General features: G+C 37.4%; 1 protein-coding gene across 1 annotated transcript in view; it reads right to left on the bottom strand.

The window, feature by feature from the left end:
• Window positions 1-670: 670 nt before the first annotated feature.
• The window catches only part of LOC147514317 (uncharacterized), an 84,574-nt gene continuing 59,200 nt past the window's right edge, over window positions 671-26,044 (bottom strand). Inside the window, exon 7 of the mRNA XM_086592541.1 lies at window positions 671-730. Coding sequence (XP_086448667.1) covers window positions 671-730 — 60 coding nt within the window. The remainder of the gene's footprint in view (window positions 731-26,044) is intronic.

Genomic DNA, 26,044 nt, shown 5'->3' with positions numbered 1-26,044 from the left:
AGGAGGTTCTAGGGAAGAAGTTAATTGAGCCCGAGAAAAGTAAAGATGACTCAGCAATCTCACTACATCAATTGAAGCAATTAGAATCTAGTTTGGCAGAGGAATGTGTTGAGACTCACGGTTTGACAAGAGGAGGAAGGATATACAAGCCACCACACTTACAGAAGGATCAGGTTTTGGCCCAACAGCCTGACCTGCCCACGGCTACTGAACCAGAGAAGCAGGATGGTAATGAAGTAATCCAACAATTGCAGAAAACCAAGTCCAACATTTCCATATGGGGTTTACTCATGGCATCACCCCAACATAGGCAAGCAGTTCTTCAAGCCTTGAACCAGGCTCACGTTCCAGCTTCCATCCAGCCGAACGATTTGGCACGTACAATCCCTTCCCTCAGGAAGACAAACTCCATAACATTTTCTGATGATGATTTGACCGTAGATGGAATAACCCACACGAAAGCATTGACTATTACGGTGCATTGCAACAACCATAAGGTGCCATTTGTACTGATTGACAACGGATCCGGTTTGAATATCTGTTCGGTTAATTCTACGAAAGCCATTGGAATCATGCCGGAAGACTTCACTTTCACTAAGGATACAGCCAGAGCAATTCATGGGTTTGATAATAAGAGAAGAGAAGTCCTTGGCGAGTTCACAACTGACGTCTAAATAGGTCCAGTCACGTTCAAAGTCACATTCTGAGTCCATTCTTTCTCATGAGCAGTCTGAGGATTGACAAACGCTAGTCATTGTGGAAACAAAGACCATTAACCTTGGCACCACAGATGAACCACATTATGTGCATATTGGTATAACCTTGATCCCCTCTGAGCGTTGAAGCCTAATCAAATTACTGAAGAAATCCATAGAAGTGTTGATCATATTTATGACAATCTATTGTCTTAAGGTAGTACATGATTTTCATTGTTCGTAGATGAGAGAATCATTCACCGAGAAGAAGAAATTGAGGAGGAAGAAAGTTCAGAGGTTATGTTTGAGAAATTTTTTCAAATGTCTAAGATCACCAACATCAACATCAGCATTCAACATTATGCATTTACCCTTGTGGAGAGGGCAAAACTCCACAACATCATTTGATCAACTACCCTACTGAAGAAGGGGAATATTCTGCATTCCATCAATCAACGGCTACTTAGCCAATCAACCAACCAGCTACCCTACCGTGGAGAGGGCAAATTCCATATTGCATCATTAGCCTCGATCGAAGACATGAGAGCTATCTATCAAAGAAGTCAACTGACTCGAATTGGACTACATCAAAGAGCGGAATGCTAAGAGGAGTTCATCTATGACCAACATTCTTGAGAGCCGAGATATGAAGGAGGACATTGATTTTCTACTGGGACTTAGATACCAATGGAGACAGATTGTTGCAAGTAAAGCTGAGCAAGCAGATCCAGACTAGAGTGGAATCAATGAACCAGAAAATTCAACCCTAACAGTGAATGCCCATTCACTATGAAGATTCTACATGGAAAATCCTACAAATGTCGACCAATTAAAGAGGTACTACTTTTTACCCAACTTTGTTTATTTTAAGACGAAGAGTATAGTGGAAATCTTAGAGAGACGATGGAACAGGCCATCTTTGATCGTTTTGTTTCTAGCCTCATAAGCCCACCTAATATCATATGTTCCCGATTGAAGCCCATTTGAGCCTTATCATATTCTTTTGTTTCCCACAATATAGGCCCATATCTTTTAGGAAGCCTAATAAATCCTTAGCCTACCCATAGATTACTCATACCCACTCTTATAGAACTTGTCATAGTCCAGGGGCATCATTACATCCATATTTGATCACGAACACAATCACTCCTATGTTATTTATCCCAAGAAGGTGTCGAAAAAAAAAAAAAAAAATCCTATGCAAGGGGTAAAAAAAAAAAAAAAAAAAAACCTGTCAGAACTCAAAATGCTTAGAGTTGTACAAAATAATCATACCGGTCCAAAATGGAAAACCTAAACAAGAGGCAGTTTCATTTGAGATTTGGGATCCGTATCATCATCTCACTACCATCATTCCAATTACTCATCCCCTTTATATGACAAGTTCTACTCCAAAATTTTTTTTTTGATCCTATCCCTTCTTTCTAAGCCCATCACCTAAGCGCATTGGAGGATTCACTACTAGTGATTGCAATGTATGAGGAAGTCGTCTCCAGAAGATTGGTCCTATGCTTTATGCTCTATCTATTTTGGAAGAAAGTTTTTGGGTGTCGTTCAGTACGTTGTGAAGGTCAAACAATCAAAGGGAAAAGAATATCATCTAATTCATAGGTGCCAAGTTTGATCGTACTTCTATCCTGTGGTCGTCCTCATGTTCACATTCTTGTCGGTAACTCATTCCCCCACCTTCACTTGTGATGCAATTATTTGTGGTATTTCTTGTTCTGTAGATAAAAAAAATGTTTTGTTTCACATTGTACTCAAAATGAATTTCAAAAAAAAAAAAAAAAAAAAAAATGATTTGTTTTCGAAAACTTGGTTTGCTTTGGATGGCTTATGATGAAAAATCTAGGATTGCAAGCATATAGAAAATTCTGAGGCCAATATATCCTAACTAAACCATGTACTTTTTCTACTAACATAAAATGTTGATTAACTCATGCATATTTCTAATAACATAGTTGCATTATAATTTTATGTATATATATCATGTATATTATACTAACCTGTTATGGAGAGAAATAATGCCCCGCGCCTAATCTTTGCCAAGAAAGTTTCTCCCAAGTTCCACAGGGCGTCCAAGACCACAAATTCCTGTATATGGTTGACAAGTGTTGGTAACAGGATGAGCTTCAATAATAAATTGAAGGGAGTAAAGAGGCGTTTCGGTTTACCACTGCATTGTAGAGCCACCATCGCCGATATATCTGTCTGGATGACCCATTTGAAAGGTAAGTCTTCGCGCGCTTTGCTGATTTTAAGTAGTTTGGGGGCATTACGCGTATAAGCTAGTCAGCTACACATGCATGTCATTGGAGTTAGTGCATACACTTAAGTCAGCAGAAAAGTTGTTCAATCGATTTGGTTTGACTTACAATGAAACGGCATGGTGTGGTTTGGAGTTTTTTTTACTGTGTGCCTGTGTGGTGCTTTGGCTCCATCTCCTGCATGTTCTCCTTCACTGGACGGTGGCAAGGTATGTTTATTCCTCCTTTTGTCCTGTTTATATAGGTGTTGTTGGACGGGCATAATTAGAAAGTGCACATGCATGTGTGATTGAGCGGTGGATTTTGTTTTCAAAAAGTGAAACTGTTGATTTTGTCCGTTTTTGTTTACTAAGCCGAAACAGTTCGTTTTGAGAAAAGGACGAAACGTGTCCGATTTTTAGAAAAGGACGGTACAAAATAAAGATTCCTTCCCTTTTTTGAAACAGCTTTTCTAAATCAAATGATTCGGTGCAAGCACCAGAATTGGAAGTCGGTGCCCCTTACCATTTTTATCATTCGGTCCTATTCAACCCGGTTAGACCAGTCTGACCCGGTTAGACCGGTTGGACCATATTGACCCGGTTTTCTCCAGTTTGACTCTGGTTTGACAGTTTGACTGTTGACCAAGTTTGACCCAAAAAAAAAAATCCAAAAACTTTACAAAAATAAAAAAAATTGATGAATACTAGTATCATGGGGTTCTCTCCAGTATGAGAAAATATTCATCAAGTTTTGTTTTCATCATCGCACTATTGGCAACCACTTGATCATTAATATCATTTCGGTAACTCCATTTGTGCAACATAAAAATTGTACGCGAGAACAATGTCAGCCTGAACTCATAGTGACAGTCTTTTCCAATCCGAGTACTTGAACGTAATTGATTGATTGATTGATTGATTAATTGAACTTGAATATCATCATCCCCAGCATCCATCTTTCATCTCAAGCACATCTTTTATCTTCGCCAGCAGTGTTCGTCTGTGTCTTCTTCCCTTTTCTTTAGAATCTCCTATCCCCAGTGAATCTTCTTGCTCTCCCCGGTGACTTTTTCCTTTCGTCAATGTTTGATTATCACAATTATATGAGAATCTTTAATCGAAGTCAAAATCATAAATGAATTGATCTATCCATTTTAATTTCACCAGTTTTCCAAAATGAATTTGAAAATATTAGATTTTAAAAAGTTGTTCATTCTTATCCATCACCATTTTTTGGCCTAAGTGCCACTATCCTAGTACACACTGATATAATTAAGGCGTAAAATACACGCATTAGAAGGTGTGATACTTTGGTTGAGTACTGAAAAAATGTAAGGCGTAAAACACGCATTTGTAAGGTACGATACCATCCTCTCTTGAGTGACAACCATTTTAAACTGTGCTTTCACAAACAACTTGAAAAAAGTTGAGGATTTCAGATATCTAGGGAAAAACCCTCTTTCAAAAAATATTTTTCAAATGAATTTTCAAAAATTGCATGAGATTTTTTGGCTGGAGCTTGACAAAAATGGTTTGTCTCCATGGCTTTGCCGTTCAGTTGCATGCAACCTCCGCCAAAGAGGGGCAACTGTAGACACCCCATTTTTGCACTTCAGGCATAATTCATTCACAATTTTGCCTTGAATTAAATTTGATTATATAAGGTGATTTGCTTTATAGAGTCTTCATTTCTACATCAATATTCTTTCTTTTCATCTTATTTTAGTGTCTTTAGGCTCTCCTCATCATGTTATAGCTATGGCTGAAGTTTCGTTGCTTTATGAGTTTTGAGCTGAAAATGACCAAAATGCCCCTGTAACCATTTGGAGCCCAAATCTCGTTTTTTCCACTCTTTCTTTGGATGAGATTATTTAATATTTGAATTCCCCTTGAAAAATCCTTTGAAATGAGTACAAGCTTGCCTAGGTTCCTTTTGGATTTCAGAAACCCCAATTTTGCCCTATCCCGTTCCAGCCCGTTGTGCGCTGAGTGCAACAATTTTTTGGAGTAAGTTTTCGACCCAAGGGTATTTTTAAGAGTTCATGGTCTTTACTAATGGATTGAGGATCATTTTTTGTGAAGAAGAGTTTGCCTAATTTTGACCCGATCAAAGGGAATTTAAAGCATTGAAAATATGGTCAAAATGGGGTTTTTTGTGGATTTTGGACTTGTGCTCATGGGCTGTGGATCCAGCTCGAGTTGGACCTTTTCATTAGGTTCTAGCCAATTTTCAAGCCTCCAAAAACCTAGAGAACCTTCCTTATTTGTTTGATTTGATTTGATCCCTAAAATCAAGAATATTCTAGAAAATATGCCATTTTGGAGCCATATTTGGAAACCCTGGATTATGGGCTCATTGAGGACGTGTAGGGCTTGATTTTTTGCCCTAATCCATCTGAAAGATCCAAAGATCAAGTGCCAAGATCACACCCCTTATCCCACCTCTTGAATCAAGGGCTAGATTTAGGAGGTGCAACCAAAAAGATATCAAGCCATTGGATTTTTCTTCATCAACACTCAGCCATTGGATCAAACTCATTACCATATTTGAATCCACACCCAAAAGTTATAAATATGGGTCTCATTCACCCACCAAAAAACATCTGTAACTAGGAATTCGGAGTTAATAATCTGGACTTAGCTATTCAGAGCTAATAGCCTAATAGTTTTCTTTTCTTGAGTGTTCCTTTTTTTTTTTTCTCTTTTCTAGTTCATCATTCTAGAGTAGAATTTCTTTAGTTTAATCTGGAGTTGAAGGTAAAATTTTGACTTCGAGGTTTTTCTAATAAAGTTCTTCGTGTTCTTCGTCTTTAGTCTTATTTTCCCCTCTTTCGATCTTGAGTGGAAGTTTCTTTTCACCAAAAGTTATTTTTTTTTTCTCAAATCACCTGTTTCAATCCAAAAATCATAGTTGTCAATTCCAAATCAAGTTTATCATCATCATTTATCAACAATCAATCAAGATCATCAATCAATCAATCAATCTACAATCAAGTATGAGGCAACATTCCGAACAAGGTGACATCTTTATTTTCTCTTTTATTTTAATTAGTATTGCATATTAGGATTATTTGTTTTTTTTTTAGTTTTATTATAGCATATAGTTATTAGTTTTTAAATAATTTAGTGAAGATCATCCAACTTGGTAGATTAATTTTTCAAGCTTTCTTCGTTCGCCTATCTTAATACATTACACCTCAATAGAAGTAAGGCTAGTTTTACCAGGTGAGCGTGGGTGCCTAACACCTTCCCACATCGTACCTTGAGTCCCGAACCCAATAATCATCTAGTTTCGAGGGCTAGTCCTTCACATAGGTTTTACTCATCTTTTCCTTAATAAAGTTAGTGGCGACTCTAAAATCAATTGCATAGACCTAAGTACACATTTTTGTGCGTACAGATAGTTTAATAATTCAAGGCTAAAACCTCCATTAGAGGGGTTTGAGGAAGCCTTGAGGAAGCCTTGATGAAACTTGATTATTGTGTAGTGTAGAAATAGTTGTAAAATTCTATTTCACTCTAGAAGGTAGTTGATTCACCATGAGAATGGGTTGAACTTCCTCACATACTAGTTATTATTTGGTAGAGATTGCCATAAATAATTAGGGATTAGAACGACCAATTCTTAATGTGAAAACGTAAAGAATTGAATTACAATAATCTATGCTAGTTTATTAAGTTGAATTCAAGGTGGAATCAAATTCTCCTAATTCTTTATCTAGATTTGAACCTTAGTATTTTAATTGTCATCTTATTATTTAGAACATTTCGATTACGTTATTTCCATCATTGTTAGCATAATTACATTAATCCGTACTCTCATTGACTTTGATAGAACTGATAATCGTAGTTAACGTGAATTCTAAAGAACTTGGAGTGGAAGGAATTCTCTACCCCACTTAGTGCAATAACATCGAGAGTGTAGAAAACTTTGATAACATAGCAAGAACTAGCTTTAGTTTTACTTACCTAAGAGTTTAATCACTTATGCGTAGGTAAAACTAGTGTTTCCCTTTTATCAAATGGCGCCGCTGCCATCTTAGTTCCGTATAGAATTATTTTCATTAGTATTGTTAGTCTTTGCAAAGTCCCATTAAACCCACCCACCCTTGTTTGGTTCTAATAGTGATTGTTTGATTCATAAACTAAATTTTTTTCCAAGAACAAGCCTGAGCACGCCCCGCGCCCATACAAGGCAAACTTCGAGCGCAACCTGTGCTGAAACGCCTGTAACTCGAGCTAGTAAGGAGCGCGACCTGCGCCCATCCAAGGCAAAGTTCGAGCGCCCCCTGCGCTGAAACGCCTGGAACTCGAGTTCCACCTGAGTGCAACCTGCGCCCTACCTAGGCTATTTCTTAACGCGACCCGCGCCTATTCTGAAAAAGTCCGATTTCACTGGTTGTTATTCAGTGTTTCTAACTTGCTAAATACACTGAGCTCGCGTATACAAGATGCTATTCATAAGCGAAGCAAGGAGGCATTCAGGTACTTCTTTCTTCCATTCCTCGCATCTCCTACTAGAGGATTTATACTAGCATATCAGGATTGTTTTGAGTGTTGTCGGGTTTCTTTAATATTGGACTTAGCATTGCATGAGATTAAGGCCAAGTAGAAGAAAAATGCCTAATGTAATCAAACGTCAACGTCAACAAACACGCCTATCTAGTATACCACTCACTACACCTCTAGCTAGTATACCACACACTACACCTGAAATAATGGCTGAAGAAGGAGAGACTTCTCTCTCTGACTTTTACAAAGCTTTGAGCGATATCCCGAAATCTTGTATCGTTCTTGCAGACCTAGTGGGGGATTTCCGAATCCCCCCAAATATATTTAATTTGTTACCCGTTTTTCATGGGTTAGACCATGAAAAACCTTATCAGCACATGTATAGGATTGAACAAGTTCTTACCACATTCTATCATCATACGGTTGGTGCTGAACAAATTAAACTGAGGGTGTTTCCTTTCACCTTAGCAGATAAGGCGGCGTCGTGGTTAACTGGCCAAGCGCCTAATTCTGTAGACTCATGGGTCAAACTTGTTCAACTATTTATGGAACATTTTTAGCCACCATTGAAGACAGATGAAATGCTTTCCAAGATTCATTTTTTTCGACAGAATTCTCATGAATCCTTTTCAGAGGCTTGGAATCGTTTCACTAACCTTCTTATAGAGTGTCCACATCATAACCTTGCGAAAGACACGTTAGTTCGTGCCTTTTTCAAGGAACTTTTACACCACCATAAAGAAGTCCTTGATATAATGAATGGGGGTAGTTTCCTCAGTAAAGGAGCCTCAGAGGCTTATAAATTTTTAGAAGATCAAACAAAGCGTAATAATAATTGGGGGGGTGGGGGGGGGGGGGGATAGTGACGATATCCCCCGCTTCGCTAGTTCTTCTTCAATAGTTAAGGCTGCCGGTATGTTTGAGATGAAACCTGATCCTGAACTTAAAAGTTTAATCGAATCTCTCACTAAAAAGGTAGAAGCTATTTTTGTTCAACAAAAGCCTACCCTGTCATGAATGTTAACTCTAGCTCATGTAATTTCTGTTTGAGTCCTGAGCATCCCGACTCCTATTGTCCTCTCGCCTATGAACAACCACCACCACAACAAGATAACGCTTGCTCCATAAATAGCTATTCCATTCCTAATGCCCCTTGGAGACATAATCCCAACTTCAGTTGGAGAAATAATCAACAAGTCACACCTCCAAGGTATAATAATCAAAATGTTAGGCCAATTAACCAACAATTACCATCAAGCTCTACCTAGACAAGGACAAGGACAAGGACAAGGACAAGACAATTATAATAATTACAACAATAATAATTATAATGCTAATAGAGGTATCGTTCAGGTTCATTAGAACTATCACAACCCACCTGTTAATAATCAACATGAGATAGTTCCAGTCACACAATCTATGCCCATTACACCTTCACAACCGGATCGTCTCGACCCCTTCATACAGGTTAGTCAACAACTTTTCCAATCCATGACTCAATCTAACCAGCAGATTTTACAATCCATTAATCAAGGCATACAACAGTTAAACCAAGATAAAGCCCAACAAAAAGGTGTGTTTCCAGGTCAAGCGATACCTAATCCTAAAACGCCAAACACAGCCTTTGAGGTAAACGATAACACTAGTAATGAAAATGGAAATGTAGGTGAGCTAAATGCCATCACCACTCTCCGTTCTGGCAAAGTGGTTGATAACGCCGTAACTGTGCCTGTAGTTATCCCACTAGTAGTCCCTACACCGGATATTTTACTAGATACCGAAGTAGTAACTGAAGATCCTACCCCTGTAGAGGTACCAGTTAAACCACAACCTAAGAAAGAAAAAGCCAAGGTTAAACATCCTGTTGATCCATATGCTAAATATAGAGAGAAACCACCGTTTCCCCAGAGATTAGCTATGTTGAACAAGGATACAAATTTTGATGAGATTAGGGAGGTTTTTAAAAATCTAACGATAAACCTACCTTTTCTCGAAGAGATTAAAAAGTTACCTCACCATGCTAAGTCTCTCAAAGAGTTGTGCACTACTAGGCATAAGACAAATATTCCTAAAGACGCCTCATTAACTGAACAGTTTCCAACTTAAACCGAACATAATAGAATCGTTAAGTATAAGGACCCTGGTCGTCTTACTATACAATGCACCTTAGGAGATTCTCACACGATGACCGCGCTATTAGACCTGGGGGCGAGTGTTAACTTACTCCCGTATTATCTATACAAATAAATAGGTCTACAAGAGATACAACCCACTAAAATGACGTTGCAATTAGCTGATCGATCTATTAAGTATCCTAAGGGTATGGTTGAAAACGTGCTTGTTAAGGTTCAGGATTTCAACTATCCTACTGATTTTTTTATCCTCGATAAAAAGTCGCTAACGACTCTGTGCCAATTATTTTAGGGCGTCCTTTCTTGGCAACTGCCAACGCGCTTATAAACTGCCACGATGGTTCGATATCCATGTCTTTTGGCCATCTTTTTGTTGAGGTAAATGTTTTTAAAATAACGCAACAGTTAGCTGATACGACTGTCGATGGAGAGGTTAACATGATCGAGAGTTTAGCTCAAGATTATTGAAAAACACGTTTCCTGAGAATCCAATGCACCAAATTCTTTCCTTCGGAAGTTCCGAATTCGACAAGGACTCCCTGGAAGTCGATGATATCGAGGAAGATTTCCTTCGACGTTTTTGCAACTTTTCTTTACCACTTAGCAAGTCCCCTCCTATTGACATCCATTCATCCATTGACACCATGATAGAAGAAGAATTTTTCACCTTCTATCCCAGTGATTCTTCTGACCTACCTATTGAGGAATGTCTTTCATATCTCAAGACTTCTGATGATCTCGACCTGAGAGCTCTAGCTGAACCCCATTCATCCACCTAACATTATCCTGTCACTTATTCACCTTCCATCAATGTTCCATGCCCTCCACCTTTTCAAAGGAACCTTGACCTTGCACTTGACCCTCTTGCTTCTCCTGTACTTAACGATTTTTTAAATCCTCCTAATAAGGAAATAATTCCCAAGGAAAAACCAGTTGACACTTTCATTTTCAGAATTGAGACAGTTCCTACCTACACCATGAATGAGTTTTGTGCTAAACCCACATTCTCATTTTTTCCATTCTTTCTTTCTAAAACTTATCCACATCCAACATATCTTCCACAAACATCCATTTTCTCACGATCATTCATTTGGATACCCTTTCGTTCAAAGATGAAGAAGAAGGTGCATGCTCGGTTACGTTCTAGGTATATCAGACTTCGCTTTCATTACACAAAGTTGTGTCGTAGAAAATTATGGTGCTTGATTGTGTTTGGGTGTGTTTCCTGTGATCATTACTTATGGAACGATCTGCAACTCTTTAAGTTGTTGATATATGATAAACTGCATGTTCATTATATACATATATTTTAGATAAAGTCTTGAGTATCTGACTATAAAAGACTCATTTTATTATTTGGCATACTCCATTCCAATCTTATATTTTGGTAAGTGCACCATTCAAGTAATCGGGCCCTCCTATTGGAGTGTGTGGCTGTAAGTACCGGATCCTAAATCCACGTTTAACATAATTCACGCTTTCCACTCTTGCATATTTTCTCGGTTTTTGAGTCATATTTCTCTATGGAGTGATTTATGTCCTTATTGTTTTATTGTTTTATTTCCTTTATATTAATCTGTATATATAAAAATTTATAAAAAATTAAAAACATAAACATGCATTAGTAAGTCTAGGGAATCTGACTTTAAAAGACCCAAGTTTTTGTACAATACAACCTTCCTAGAGTATACGCCACAAAATTTTTCAAACTTCAAAATGAGTTTTCAAATTTTGTTTGGGGGTGGCGTATTTTGGTATTTCATTTCAAATCTTTTTGTCACCCTTTGCCTGTCATGTTTACTCCAGTAGAATTTGTGTTAGTTAGTACGTAACAGTTTTATTGTGCTTCATGTTATCATATTATCTTTATAATATTTCATTCACACATGTGCACGCCAATTTTTACCACGTTTCTATGATAAATTCTTTTCTTATCTCTTTACACTTTGAGGACAAAGCGTTCGATTGTTTGGAGGTGGGATAAAAACATTTGCAAAAATTAGGCACTTTTAGGATATAAATTACACACTTTTATTTATAAAATGTTAAAAATCATAAAAATTAGTTAGTTACATAATTTAATTGTGTTATTGAATTGTTTCATGAACCCCCTTCTTCCAAATTGTTTGGGGGTGGTATAGAAACATGATGTAAATGTCTAAGCACATATTAGGTTGTATATTACATATTATTTGTCTTATAAAAATTAGGAAAAAAAAATGTTATGTTACACACTTAGGAATATTGGTTCTCTTAATAATCTAGAAGTCTCACGTTAGCTTTTGCATTAGAATAGTTTTTATAAGCTTAGGTTAATATGTAGGTAATAATTTTTGCATATTTCTATAAACATATTGCATGAGTATCTATGATTGTTTAGCAGTAAGTTTTTGAAATCTAGGCTAGAGTACTTATTCTACAAATCCTGTGAGGATATAGCCTCAAGCCTTATATGAGTGAAATATTTGAGAAATGACATAAGGGAGAAGAATTCCGAATAGAGAAATCACATGTCCACTTGCTTGATCACTATGCCATGTCCTAAGACAGAATTTAGGCCCTCTTTGGATTGATATAGCCAGAAATTCAAACCTTATGAAATTATTTTTCGCTACTCGCCCCTCTGAGCCTTTCTTTAGCCTTTCATAAACCGCAAATTCCTTTACCCTTTTACAAAAACAAAACAAAACAAAAAAAATCAACCTACCCATTTTAGAATGAGTCTGAGAATAGGATGAGTGAAGAAAAGAGAAGAGAAAAACCTGTGTAACCAAAAATTACGTAGTTACTTCAGAAAAGAAAAAGAAAAGAAGTTTCCATCCAAAGAAAAGAAAAGAAAAGAAAAATAAAAATAGAAATAAAATGAAAACTCCAAAAATAGAATAAAAGGAGTAAAAAAGCCAAAATAAGAAGGCTAAGGATGGAAACAAAGTGTAGAAGCAAAAGAACAAGATTTTCTCTAGTTACGTAATATGAAGACCCGATTATCTCAGACTTGTTCTTTTTGAATATCTATTTCCTTCCTTCTTAAACCATCTCCTAATCCCTGCAACACCTAATAAAGACATCTAGCTCAATTAGGAATAGGTTAGTGTGATAGTAAGTGGCAGATGTGTTTGATCGACTTCGGCTCCTTGTGTGTCATTAAGGTTGTAAGGTAAAGTGTGCCCACTGCACACTGGAGTAGCGAAACTTGAGCAGAAAAATTGGAGTGGTTTTTGTCTTGATATTTGTGTGAGGACCTACTTAAGGACGCTATTTCAAAGTTTTAGAAACGTACCTGTTACTAGATTTCATAGTATTACTCAATGAATATATGTTTATTCGTAGATGATTGATTATTATGCATATATTAGTTTAGGTTTCGACTTGATTATTCTATATTCATTGCTAGTGAGATTTATAGATAATTGAGATATAAATAAGGAAACAATAGTTTTATTTCTTAGTCATTGTAGTATAGATGAAGTTTGTGAGTACCTTTATTGGAAAACTCTCACGAGGCTATAACTCGTCCACTAGGGAATTCGTAGTGGTTTAAGGCATTATTGCATAGGGTCAATGCAATCGCACTCGGTGAAACGAGATTAGTTAAAACTCCATTTTTGGTCACTTATTCTAATTTCTCATATTTGCTTGAGGACAAGCAAAATGCTGTTTGGGGTTGGTTTGATAAGAGCCCAAAACTGTAGTTTTTACCCCTTTAACAATATCGCTTTTGACCAGTTATATGATTATTAAGTAAGAGTTAGTACTGTTATTGTGTTCTTATGTATTTCAGGCATTGGAGTCGAATATGTGCAGAAATGCGCCCCTTTTGCGAGATAAAGGAGGAAGGGTTGGTTGTTAAGAAGTTCTATGATAAAAGTCCAAGATTCAAGGAGAAAAAGCCTTTTTAAAGCCCAGTCAAAGTTGAAAAGTCAAAGTTACTGCAGGCAGAAACAATACACAAAAGTCAACAGAACTTCCGAAGGCCGTATCTTTGGACCCAGACCTCAGAATTGGGCCTACCTTATGTCAAAACGACCGGCTTGGAAAAAGCGTTCTAATGGTCTAAGACTTGACCCAATAAGTGGAGCAGAAGTGGACAAAAAGTCTGTTGAAGTCAAATCCAGCTGAAAAGCCTTTTGTGGGCTGAAGTACTGAGGTTTTGGGCTCGATTTTCCGTCCCAAAACAGGCTCCTCAGCCCATGCACGATTTTGTGGATCTGGTCTCTTCCATATAACAAACAAAGACTTAGCTCTTAAAAAAACTAGTTCTAGATCAGAGAAATTAGTTTTGGATTGTTAGTTTTAACTTAAAGATTTGATAGTTTAGTTTTTTACATGGAATTAGGTGGTTTTTAGATAAGAGAAATTAGTTTAGACTCCATTAATTAGTTTTATTACATTGTTTTGAATTCAGTTTTGAATCAGTTTATTGTTATTATTCATTAGATCAATAAAGTTAGTTAGCTATTGATAATTCTAGTTTCATTTCATTAAATCATTTTAGCTTTAATTCATAGATTTAGTTAATAATCATTACTAGTTTTAATTCAATCTTGCGTGATTAGACTTTCATTTTAAATCAAATAAGTAAATTTATATTCTTTTATCATGTCTTGTTATTGTTTATATATAAATGATAGTTTAATGATTCAAGGCTAAAACCTCCATTAGAGGGGTTTGAGAAAGCCTTGATGAAATTTGATTATTGTGTAGTATAGAAATAGTTGTAAAATTCTATTCCACTCTATAAGGTAGTTGATTCGCCATGAGAATGGGTTGAATTTCCTCACATGCTAGTTATTATTTGATAGAGATTGCCATGAATAATTAGGGATTAGAACGACCAATTCTTTATGTGAAAACGTAAAGAATTGGATTACAACAATCTATGCTAGTTTATTAAGTTGAATTCAAGGTGGAATCAAATTCCCCTAATTCTTTATCTAGATTCGAACCTTAGTATTTTAATTGCCATCTTATTATTTAGAACATTTCGATTACGTTATTTCCATCATTGTTAGCATAATTACATTAATCCATACTCTCATTGACTTTGATAAAACTGATAATCGTAGTTAACGTGAATTCTAAAGAACTAGGAATGGAACGAATTCTCTATTCCACTTAGTGTAATAGCTTCGAGAGTGTAGAAAACTTTGATAACATAGCAAGAATTAGCTTTAGTTTTACTTACCTAAGAGTTTAATCGTTTATGCGTAGGTAAAACTAGCGTTTTCCCTTTTATCACTACTCCAGTGTGCAGTGGGCATACTTTACCTTACAATCTCAATGACAGACAAGGAAGCCGAAGTCGATCAAACACATCTGCAACTTACTATCACACTAACCTATTCCTAATTGAGCTAGAGGTCTTTATTAGGTATTGCGGAGATTAGGTGATGGTTTAAGAATGAAGGAAATTGATATTCAAAAAGAACCAGTCTGAGATAATAGATTCTTCATATTATGTAACTAGAGAAAACATTGTTCTTACCTTGCTTCTACACTTTGTTTCCATCCTTAGCCATTTTTTTTTCTTTGGCTTTTGACTCATTTGATTCTGTTTTTGGAGTTCTAACTATTTTTTTTATTTATTTTATTTTATTTTATGTTTATTTTATTTCTTTTCTTTGTATGAAAACTTTCTTTTCTTATTTGAAGCAACTAACAAATTCTTGATTTCAAAGTTCTTTCTCTTTTCTATTATTCATCTCTATTCTCAAACTCATTCAATGGATGGGTAGAATGATTTTTATTTTTATTTTGTTTTGTATAAAAGGGTAAATGATTTGCGGTTTATGAAAGGCTAAAGAAAGGCTCAGAGGGGCGACTAGTGGAAAATAATTTCATAAGGTTTGAATTTCTGGCTATATCTATCCAAAGAGGGCCTAAATTCTCGCTTAGGATATGACATAGTGATCAAGTAAGTGGATGTGTGATTTCTCTATCCGGAATTTACTTCTCCCTTGTGTTATTTCTCAAATATTTCACTCATATAAGGCTTTAGGCTATATTCTCACAGGATTTGTAGAGTAAGGCTTTAGGCTAGATTTCAGAAACTTACTGCCAATACAAACATAGATACTCATGCAATATATTTATAGAAAGATGGAAATATTATTACCTACATATTAACCTAAGTTTCTAAAAACAATTCTAATGTAAAAGCTAACGTGAAACTTCCAGATTATGAAGAGCATAGAGAAAGAAAACAATACCAATATTCATAAGTGTATAACATAACTTTTTATTTATATTTTTGAAATTTTTATTGATTTTCTTTTACTAGAAAACAAGTGCATATTGTACATGTATATATCCTAACAGATGCCTTAAATTACACGTGTTTCTATGCTACCCCTAAACAAAAAACATGCTTTGTCCTCAAAGTATTGAAATAAAAAGGGTAGAAAAATACCATGGAAATGCATAAAATTTTGTAACATCTACAAAACAAAGTTAAAACATACTAATATAGATAAATAAAAATAAATGCAACTCTATATGAGTTCCACCCATTATGGGGTTGCAAGAAGTAAATTGCTTGGGACATAAACAGAAACTAACAAAAATAAATACTTGCTTATCTCCACCGTTTAAGCGTTATCCTCCTCTTCTATAAAGAAGTGAGGTTCCTTCACATCCTGCCATGCCACTATAATTTGCCAGGCTTCACGCCACTTATCATCTACTATAGCTAACCTATCAAGCGCCACTTGTTCGGATGGGGTGTAAGGTGCAACCCGATGAGGTTGTATCCTCCACCCTTGCCAAGTTGATAATAGCCCAAAACTGTAGTTTTAATCCCTTAATAATCATACTTTTAGACCAACTATGCGAGTAATAAATAAGAGTTAATGCTGATTACGTGTTTTTATGTATTTCAGGCAGTAAAGTCAATTATGTGCAGAAATGTGCCACTTTGGCGAGATAAAGAAGCAAGGGTTGGTTGCTAAGAAGTTTTGTGATAAAGGCCAAGATTCAAGGAGACAAAACCTTATTAAAGCCCGGTCAAAAGTTGAAAAGTCAACACGGGCAGAAACAATGCACAAGTCGGCAGAACTTCCGAAGACCATATCTTTGGACTCAAACCTCGGAATTGGGCCTACCTTACATCAAAACCCGGCTCGGAAAGAGATTTCCAATGGTCTAAGCCTTGACCAACTCAGAGGAGCAGAAGTGGACGAAAAGTTTGTCAAGTCGGCCATTTGAAGCGGGCTCGTGATTTGAAGAAATTGGGCTTTGGGCGTGATTTTCTGGCCCAAAACATGGCTCCTCAGCCCATACACGAAATTGTGGATCTAGTCTCCTCCTTTGTATAAAATAAGACTTAGCTCTTAAGTTAGAGATAGTTAGATAGTTTAGAAAGAAAAGTAGCCATTAAAATAGCTTGTAGATCTAGTTTTCAATTTAATTAGTCAAATTAATTAGTTTCAATTCATTGTTTTAGATTAATCCTTTGAATCATTGTTCTTCATTTAGTTAGATAAATAAAATAGTTATTCTGTTCATTTCTATTTTGTCATTTAAATTTGTTTAGATCTAATTTTCATTATTGTTTGTTATTCAATTCTTAGTTATTAATTAGATTTGAAGTATTGGTTAATTAAAAGTAGTAAAGTTCATATTTTTATATATGTCATTTCGTTATTCGTATCTTGTCATTCGAATTCACGTCGTAGTATAAAACCCCACCATTGCTCTCATTAGACCTTGGATTACTAGTCAATTGTAGAAAACTTCAATATTAAGGAACTGAGAGTGGAACAAACTTTTTACTCCACTCTATTTCGATAGAATTGAGAGTATAGAAATCTTTGATAGCTTTTCATAATTTAGTTTAGTTTTCTTGTATTTTGAGTTTCAACGTTCATTTTGTAGTAAACTACTCCTTTTACGTTTATCAAATGGAGCCGCTGCCATCTTAGTACTCTTTAGTATTGTTTTCTATAGACTTGATAGTTTTTCAAATTCCTATAACCCACTCACCCTTGTTTGAATTCTCACTGTGGTTGTCCGTTTCAGCTTTGCAAGTTTCCACGAAAAATTACTCGGAGCGCACCTGCGCCCTGGGCTAGCCAAAGTGGAGCGCACCCTGCGCCCATACGCCTGGAATCACGAATTTTGCCTGAGTGCCACCTGCGCCCTACCAAGGCCAACTTGGAGCGCCACCCGCCACACACACTGGAATCCCGGCTTTTGCTCGAAGCGACTGCTTACTGTCTAGGCCTATTTGGGCGCACTCGCTACTCTCCTGCTTGAAACCGACTTCCACAGGTTTGTTTCAAACTTCCATTGCTTTCAAGTTTTTCAATGTTCTAACTTGTTATATACACTGAGCACGCGTAAACAAGACGCTATTCATAAGCGAAGCAAGGAGGCTTCCAAGTACTCTTTTCTTCCCACACCTCGCATCTTCTATTAGAGGTTCATACTAGCATATCAGAATTGTTTGGAGTGTTGTTATTTTTTTATTAAGATTGGTCTTAGCCTTGCATGAGATTAAGGTCAGGCCGATGAAAAATGCCTAACGTAATTAACCGATAACGTCAACAAACACGCCTCTCTAGTATACAACTCACTTCACCTCTAGCTAGCACACCACACACCACACCTGAGATTATGGCTGAAGAAAGAGAATCTCCTCTCTCGGACTTTTATAAAGCCTTGAGCGATAGCCCTAAATCTTGTATCATTCTATCAGACCCAGTGGGGGATTTTCGAATCCCCCCAAATATATTTAATTTGTTACTCGTTTTTCATGGGTTAGACCATGAAAAACCTTATCAGCACATGCGTAGGATTGACCAAGTCCTTACTACCTTCCACCATCCTTCGGTTGGTGCTGAACAAATTAAACTGAGGGTATTTCCCTTCACCTTAGCCGATAAGGTGGCGTCTTGGTTAACTGCCCAAGCGTCTAATTCTGTGGACTCGTGGGCTTAACTTGTTCAACTGTTTATAGAACATTTTTACCCACCATTGAAGACAGATGAAATGCTTTCCAAGATTCATTTCATTCGACAGAATCCTCATGAATCATTTTCAGAGGCTTGGAATCATTTCACCGACCTACTTATAGAGTGTCCACACCATAACCTAGCGAAAGACATGTTAGTTCGTGCCTTTTTCAAAGGACTTCTACACCACCATAAAGAAGTCCTTGACATAATGAATGGGGGTAGTTTCTTAAGTAAAGGAGCCTCAGAGGCTTATAAATTTTTAGAAGATCAGACTAAGCGGAATAACCATTGGGGGTAGTGATGATATCTCCCGTTCCGCTAGTTCTTCTACAACAGCTAAAGCCGCCAGTATGTTTGAGATGAAACCCGATCTGGAACTTAAAAATTTAATAGAATCTCTAGCTGAAAAGGTAGAGGCTATTTCTGTCCAACAAACGCCTATCCCCGTCATGAATGTCAACTCCAATCCATGTAATTTCTGTTTGAGTCCAGAGCATCCCGACTCCTATTGTCTATTCGCATATGAACAACAACAATCACAACAAGATAATGTTTGTTCCATTAATAGTGAACCTAATGCAGCTTGGCGACAAAACCCCAATTTCGGTTGGCGAAATAATCAACAACCTCCAAGGTTGTTTAACCCAAATGATAGGCCAACAAACAATTACAACCAAGGTCCACCAAGACAAGGACAAGGTCAGGGTAATTATAATTATAACAATCAAGCTCAACCATGACAAAGACAAGGTCAGGGTAATTATAATAATTATAATGCAAATCGACGTATCATTCCGGTTAATAATAATAACTATCACAACCCACCCATAAATAATCAACGTGACATAGTTCTTGTCACATAACCTGTAATAAATACCACTCCACAACCGGATCGCTTTGATACCTTTATGCAAACTCAACAACAGATTTTACAAACCATCCAACTTTCCTTACAGCAGTTAGCTTAAGAGAAGGTACAACCCAAAGGTGTGTTTCCAGGACAAGCGATATCTAATCCTAAAACACCAAACACAGCCTTTGAAGTAAACGATAATACTAGTAATGAAAATGAAAACGTAGGAGAGATAAATTCCATCACCACTATCCATTCAGACAGAGTGTTGGATAACAAAGTAACGATGTCTATAGTTACCCCACAATGAGTTCCTACACCAGATATTATACTAGATACCGAAACAGAAACTGAAGATCCTACCCCTGTAGAGGTACCAGTTAAACCACAACCTAAGAAACAAAAAGCAAAGGTTAGATATCCAGTTGAACCATACGCTATACAATGTAAGGAACCACCGTTTCCCCAGAAATTAGCAATGTTAAAAAGAGATACAAACTTTGACGAGATTAGGGAAGTTTTCAAAAATCTAACGATTAACCTACCCTTTCTCGATGCAATTAAAAAATTACCTCAGCACGCTAAGTTTCTTAAGGAGCTGTGTACTACTAGGCGTAGGACAAATATTCCAAAAGACGCCTTTCTTACTAAATAGGTTCCAACTTTATCAGAACATAATGGAATAGTGAAGTACAAGGTCGTCCTACTGTATAATGCACCTTAGGAGATACTCACATGACCACTGCTTTATTAGACCTGGGAGCGAGTGTTAACTTACTCCCGTATTATTTATATAAACAAATAGGTCTACAAGAAATGCAACCTACAACTATGACGTTGCAATTAGCTGATAGGTCTATCAAGTATCCTAAGGGTGTGGTGGAAAACGCGCTGGTTAAGGTTCAAGATTTCTACTATCTTGTGGAATTTGTTATCCTCGATACAGAAGTTGCTAATGACTCTGTCCCAATCATTTTAGGGCGCCCCTTCTTGGCAACTACCAATGCTCTTATAAATTATCGCGATGGTTCGATGTCTTTATCTTTTGGCTATCTTTTTGCTAAGGTTAATGTATTTAAACAGATCACACAGGTTCCTGATATCAATATCGATAGAGAGGTTAGCATGATCGAGAGTTTAGCTCATGATTATTTTAAAACCAAGTTTCCAAAAAATCAGATGCACAAATTCCTTTCCTTTGGAAGTTCCAACTTTAATAAGGACTCCGTGGACGTTGAGGAAATTGAGGAAAATTTCCATCAACTCTTTTGCGACTCTTCTTCGCCACCTCGAGAGTCCCCTCCTATTGATAACCATTCACCCACCTCACATTATTAACCTTCCATCAATGTACCCCATCCTATACCTTTTCAACGGAACCTAGGGTTTGCACTTGACCCTCTTGCTTCTTCTGTGCTTAATGATTTTCTAAATCCTCCTAATATGAAAATAATTACCAAGGAAATGGCACTGGACACCTTCATTTTCAGGATTGAGACACTTCCTACCCACACCATGAATGAGGGTTGTGCTAAACCAACATTTTCATTCTTTCCATTCTTTCCTTCTAATACTTATCCTTATCCCCCATATCATCCACAACCATCCATTGTTTCACACTCATTCACTTGGACAACCCCTCGTTCAGAGATGAAAAAGAAGGTGCATGCTCGGTTATGTTCAAGGTCTATCAGACTTTGCTTTCATTCCACTAGGTTGCGTCGTAGGAAATCTTGGTACTTAATTCTATTTGGGAATGCATTCCATGTTATTTATTTATGGAAAGACCTACAACTCTTTAGGTTGTTGATATATGGAACCTGCAGGATATATATATATATATATATCCAGTTATTTGTTCAAGTCTCGATTATTTGACTATAAACGACTCATTTTGTTATTTGGTGTGCTTTCTTTCTTTTACATATATTGGTAAGCACACCATTTAGGTAACCGGGCCCTCCCTATGGAGTGTGTGGCTGTAAGTGCCGGATCCTAAGTCCACATTTAATATAATTCACGTTTTCCACTCTTGCATGTTTTCTCGGTTTTCGAGTCATATTCTTCTATGGTGTGAATTATGCTTTTAATGCTTTCTTGTTTTTCTTATATTAAATTTTATTCATAAAAAATAAAAACTTGTTAAAATCACAAACATAGTAAGTTAAGAAGTCTCGGGAATCTGACTTTAAAAGACCCACTTTTAAAAACAAATTTTCTCAACTCTGTGTCTAAAATTTGTTTGGGGGTGGGGTGTTCATTTCCGTCCTGAATTGTTCAACTTTCCAGTTGTGTTGTTTAGATTGTTTAATCGTATTACAATTCGAATTGACATTTTCTATTAAGTTAGATTTCATTCGTTCGCATAACTTATGTCATGCACGCACTTCGATGCATTTTCTATTTTCTTATATGTCATCCACAGTCGGAATAGAGTGTTTTATAGATCAGTGGATTGGAAATTCTCTCTTGATTATTTCCATATCTCATTCACAAAAATCGGACCGGTAACGAAGCGGCAATTTTAGTTTGAAGTTGCGCTAAAAATCGATTTTTTTTGTTGATTCGTATTGGGCTTGGGCCCAAGCCCACAGTTCAACCCAAGAACGCATCACGTTCTTCTTCTTCGTTTTTTTTGTTTCAAACCACCATTAACACACAACAAAGCTTCAACCCTAACATAAAAATAAAAATAAAGAGAAAACCTATACACACCCACGCCCAAAGTTCAAACCCACCCCAAATCTTCTCCTAACTACATCCACCACCACCTCCACCAATTTAAACAACCAAAAACCACCGGAAATTCAAAAAGTTGAACTGCCACCACCCACCACCGCGCCTCCTGCCATTATTTTTAGTTAGGGTGGTTTAAAACATGCCTCCCTACCTTATTCCAACCAACACACTTATCAAAACTCCAATGTCTCAAAGACGTCGCATATTGTAGGAGCACGCATTTACTGCCGTCTAATTTGCGCCATTTTATGGTGACGAGATGGTTAGGCAAGACTGGAGTGGGTTGTGGTACTCGACAGACGATTTTTACCACGAAGATTTGGTCCGAGAGTTTTACAGGACGAGGGAGTTGGATGGGAATATAATTTTCGTTGAGGTGGCTCGGAGGAGGAGAGAGATTACTACTGGGTTGTTGGCTGAGATTTTAGGCATTTCGCCTCGACACCATCTCGATGCCACATTACAGGATTCCCAGTTTACTGCTGTAGAACCTTTGATGAACGCAACTGTTTCTGAAGGGAACTACAATGCGAGCTCGCATTATGTTCGCCAAGCATCTCTCAGAACCAACCAAACGGGTCAGAGCTCGATGGATTGGTAGGAATGTAATAGGGAAGGAGAAAGTCAGCGACATAGGTCTGAACTGCCTTCACGTGCTATAGATACTCCAGCAGCAGAAGTATGAGTTTTGTATTGTGGAGTTTTTGAGAAGCATGATTAGGGGGAGTGGGGAAGAGTATTGCACCTCTCCCTGTTTTGATTACGAAAATCATGATGACCCTAAGAGCGACTCCGAGGTCTGATAGGATTTGCCTAAAAGAGCACCGAAATCCTCATATTTATACGGAGTGTATCCAACGAGTTTGGAGGTTGCCTGAAGAGAGGGTAGCTGACGAGACCGACTCGGAGGATGAGGATGACACGGCATGTTTTGATGCTGATGCCTTGGAGCGGTGTAGGATGGATGCAGAATGCATGACTGTGATTCATCATGGAATGCGTTCCCTAAATACTATTTGCGAGACCTCCGGACTCGGTAGGCTGCCATACATCATAACTTTGAGACTCGTGCCCGGCGCGAGGATGAGCGGTGAGAACAGATGAGGGATGAGATGGAAGCTCAGTGCCAGTTCCGAGGTGACATGATTGCACGCTTTCCACCCCAGGAGGGTTCTTCTGAGGAGCAGTCTGTTAGAAGTTGTTTCCGTGAGGGTTGAGAATATTACCGATATGAGCATCGCCATGAATAGGTATTGTGATAGGATGAAATCTCGATGAGTTAGGCAGATTCTATCCTAAATTCAGCTTAAAAGATATTAGGGTTGTTTTAGAATCAAGAATATGAGTTATTTCCATTTTCGGTTTTGGAAATTTTATTATTTTCGGCAATTGCCTTAAAGTTTTTTAGCAACTTCCCGATTCATTTTAGCAATTTAAAACCTATAAAAACTGCATTCATTCTACACTCACAACCCCAAATACATCTCACATTCATCTCTCACGTTTCACTCCCACTTTACCTTATTTTTCCTTCTTATTTCGGCCTAGCAGCTCCCCGAGCGCACTTACGCCCCAAAGGAGCACCACCTGCACCCTAAGCACTCTCAGAAAAATCCTACCCTGAGCGCGACTGTGCCCTCTTCAGGCCAAGTCTGAGAGCTACCTGCGCCCAAAACCCTAGGATTCCAGTTTTCATCTGGAGCACAACCCGCGCCCATCCCAGGCTACAAGTAAGCGCACCTGCGCCCAAGTGCCTGGAACTCGAAATTCACCAGAGCGTACCCTGCGCCCTACCCAAGCATAGCTTGAGCGCACCTGTGCCCTGACCCCTGTGGGCACCAATAAATTTCCAGTTTTCCGAGGGTTGTTCCAGGATAGTAGTAGCTGTTCTAGAAAGTAGTTTTGTGATGATTCCTCCTATAGTGATACCGGAGCAGTCCTTCAAAGACTTGTTGGGAAGCGAGACTTATGGACATTGGTTCCGCGAAAGGATCTTGCAGTTAGGCTGGAGGCATCTACTAGTAAGTGACGCTGACTCGTATTCACCTAAGCTTACTGATTTTTTTTACAATAATGTTAAGTTCTATTGTAACCAAGATGGAGAACAAGAATTCTCCGTCACGGTAGATGGCACGCCACTAGAATTCAATAAGTATGTCGTAGCCTTAGTTTCGGGAATACCAATACCTGATCCTATTCACACGTGAGGATATATGACCGATAATGCCTACCTCTATGACTATACATATTTCCATGAGTATTATAGGGGAGGGGTATTTCGTATAATGGACCAAGTACGTTACAACATAGCCCTTGGTAGCCTATCCCTAAATGTAGGCACCACCATGTTATTCATCTTGATGAATATTTTAGGGGATTGGCAGTTTACCTCTGCAAATAGTACCACTGGTGACGTTTTCCTTGCTTTAGCTGAGGGACGTCGCCGATATGACGTTCCCCGAGTATTAGTGGCTAGTCTTAAGAGAGCCCAAAGCATGAGGCATAAGTATCTTCTTATGCCGGTATTAGTTTGCCGCATCATGCTCAGTTGTCTACCTGAATTCTGCACCCAGTTCACGGATTGGAAAAGGGTTGAAGTCATGAGACCCACCAATTGGGTGGTTCGCTCTTTTCGAGTAATGACTTAGCTGGGATGGCAGGTGCAACCTCATTTGGTTGCTCCTTACACCCCATCAGACATAGTAACACTCGACAGGTTAGCTCAAGTAGATGACACACGACGACGGGATTGGCAAGTAATTATGGCATGGCAGGACGCGAAGGAACCTCATTTCTTTCTAGATAATGAGGACGATGCTTACGCGGGAGTGTAGGTAAGTTTTTAGTTCAGTTAGTGTCTGCTTATGTCCCAAGCAAGTAATTTCTTACTACCCCATAACGGGTGAAACTCCTATAGAGTTGCGTCAGTTTTTATTTCCTATATTAGTATGTTATAACTTTGTTTTGCAGATGTTCCTGAAGTTCACGCGCTTCAATGGTATTTTCCATACCCTCTTTATTTTAAATACTTTGAGGACAAAGCATGCTTCTTGTTTGGGGGCATAGAAACACGTGTAATTAAGGCATCTGTTAGGATATAGATATGTATAATATGCACTTATTTTCTAGTTAAAATATAAAAAATTAAAAAAAAAATAAAATAAAAAGTTTATGTTATACACTTAGGAATATTGGTATTGTTTTCCTTCTCTATGCTCTTAATAATCTAGAAGTCTCACGTAGCTTTTGCATTAGAATAGTTTTTAGAAACTTAAGTTAATATGTAGGTAATAATCTTTGCATCTATCTAATAAATATATTACATGAGTAGCTATGATTGTTAGCAGCAAGTTTCTGAAATCTAGGCCAGAGTACTTCTTCTACAAATCCTGTGAGAATATAGCCTAAAGCCTTATATGAGTGAAACATTTGAGAAATGACACAAGGGAGAAGTAAAATCCGGATAGAGAAATCACACGTCCACTTGCTTGATCACTATATCATATCTTAAGCGAGAATTTAGGCCTTCTTTGGATCGATATAGACAGAAATTCAACCTTTATGAAATTATTTTTCGCTAGTCGCCCCTCTGAGCCTTTCCTTAACCTTTCATAAACCGAAAATCCTTTAACCTGTTACAAAAAAAAAAAAAAAAAAAAAAAAAAAAAAAAACAAAAAAACAAAAAAAAAAACAAAATCAGCCTACCCGTTCTTTGAATAAGTCTGAGAATAGAGATGAAGAATAGAAAAGAGAAAGACCTTTGAAATCAAGAATTTGTCAGTCGCTTCAAATAAGAAAAGAAAGTTTCCATCCAAATAAAAAAAAAAAAAAGGAATAAGAAAAGAAACAAATAAAAGAAAATAAGAGTTAGAACTCCAAAAAAAAAATAGAATCAAAGGAGTCAAAAGCC

Source organism: Coptis chinensis, chromosome 2 (genome assembly GCF_015680905.1).
Source record: "Coptis chinensis isolate HL-2020 chromosome 2, ASM1568090v1, whole genome shotgun sequence".
Taxonomy (NCBI): domain Eukaryota; kingdom Viridiplantae; phylum Streptophyta; class Magnoliopsida; order Ranunculales; family Ranunculaceae; genus Coptis; species Coptis chinensis.
The sequence above is the reverse complement of the archived record's forward strand: the minus strand, read 5'-3'. Positions and strand labels throughout refer to the sequence as shown.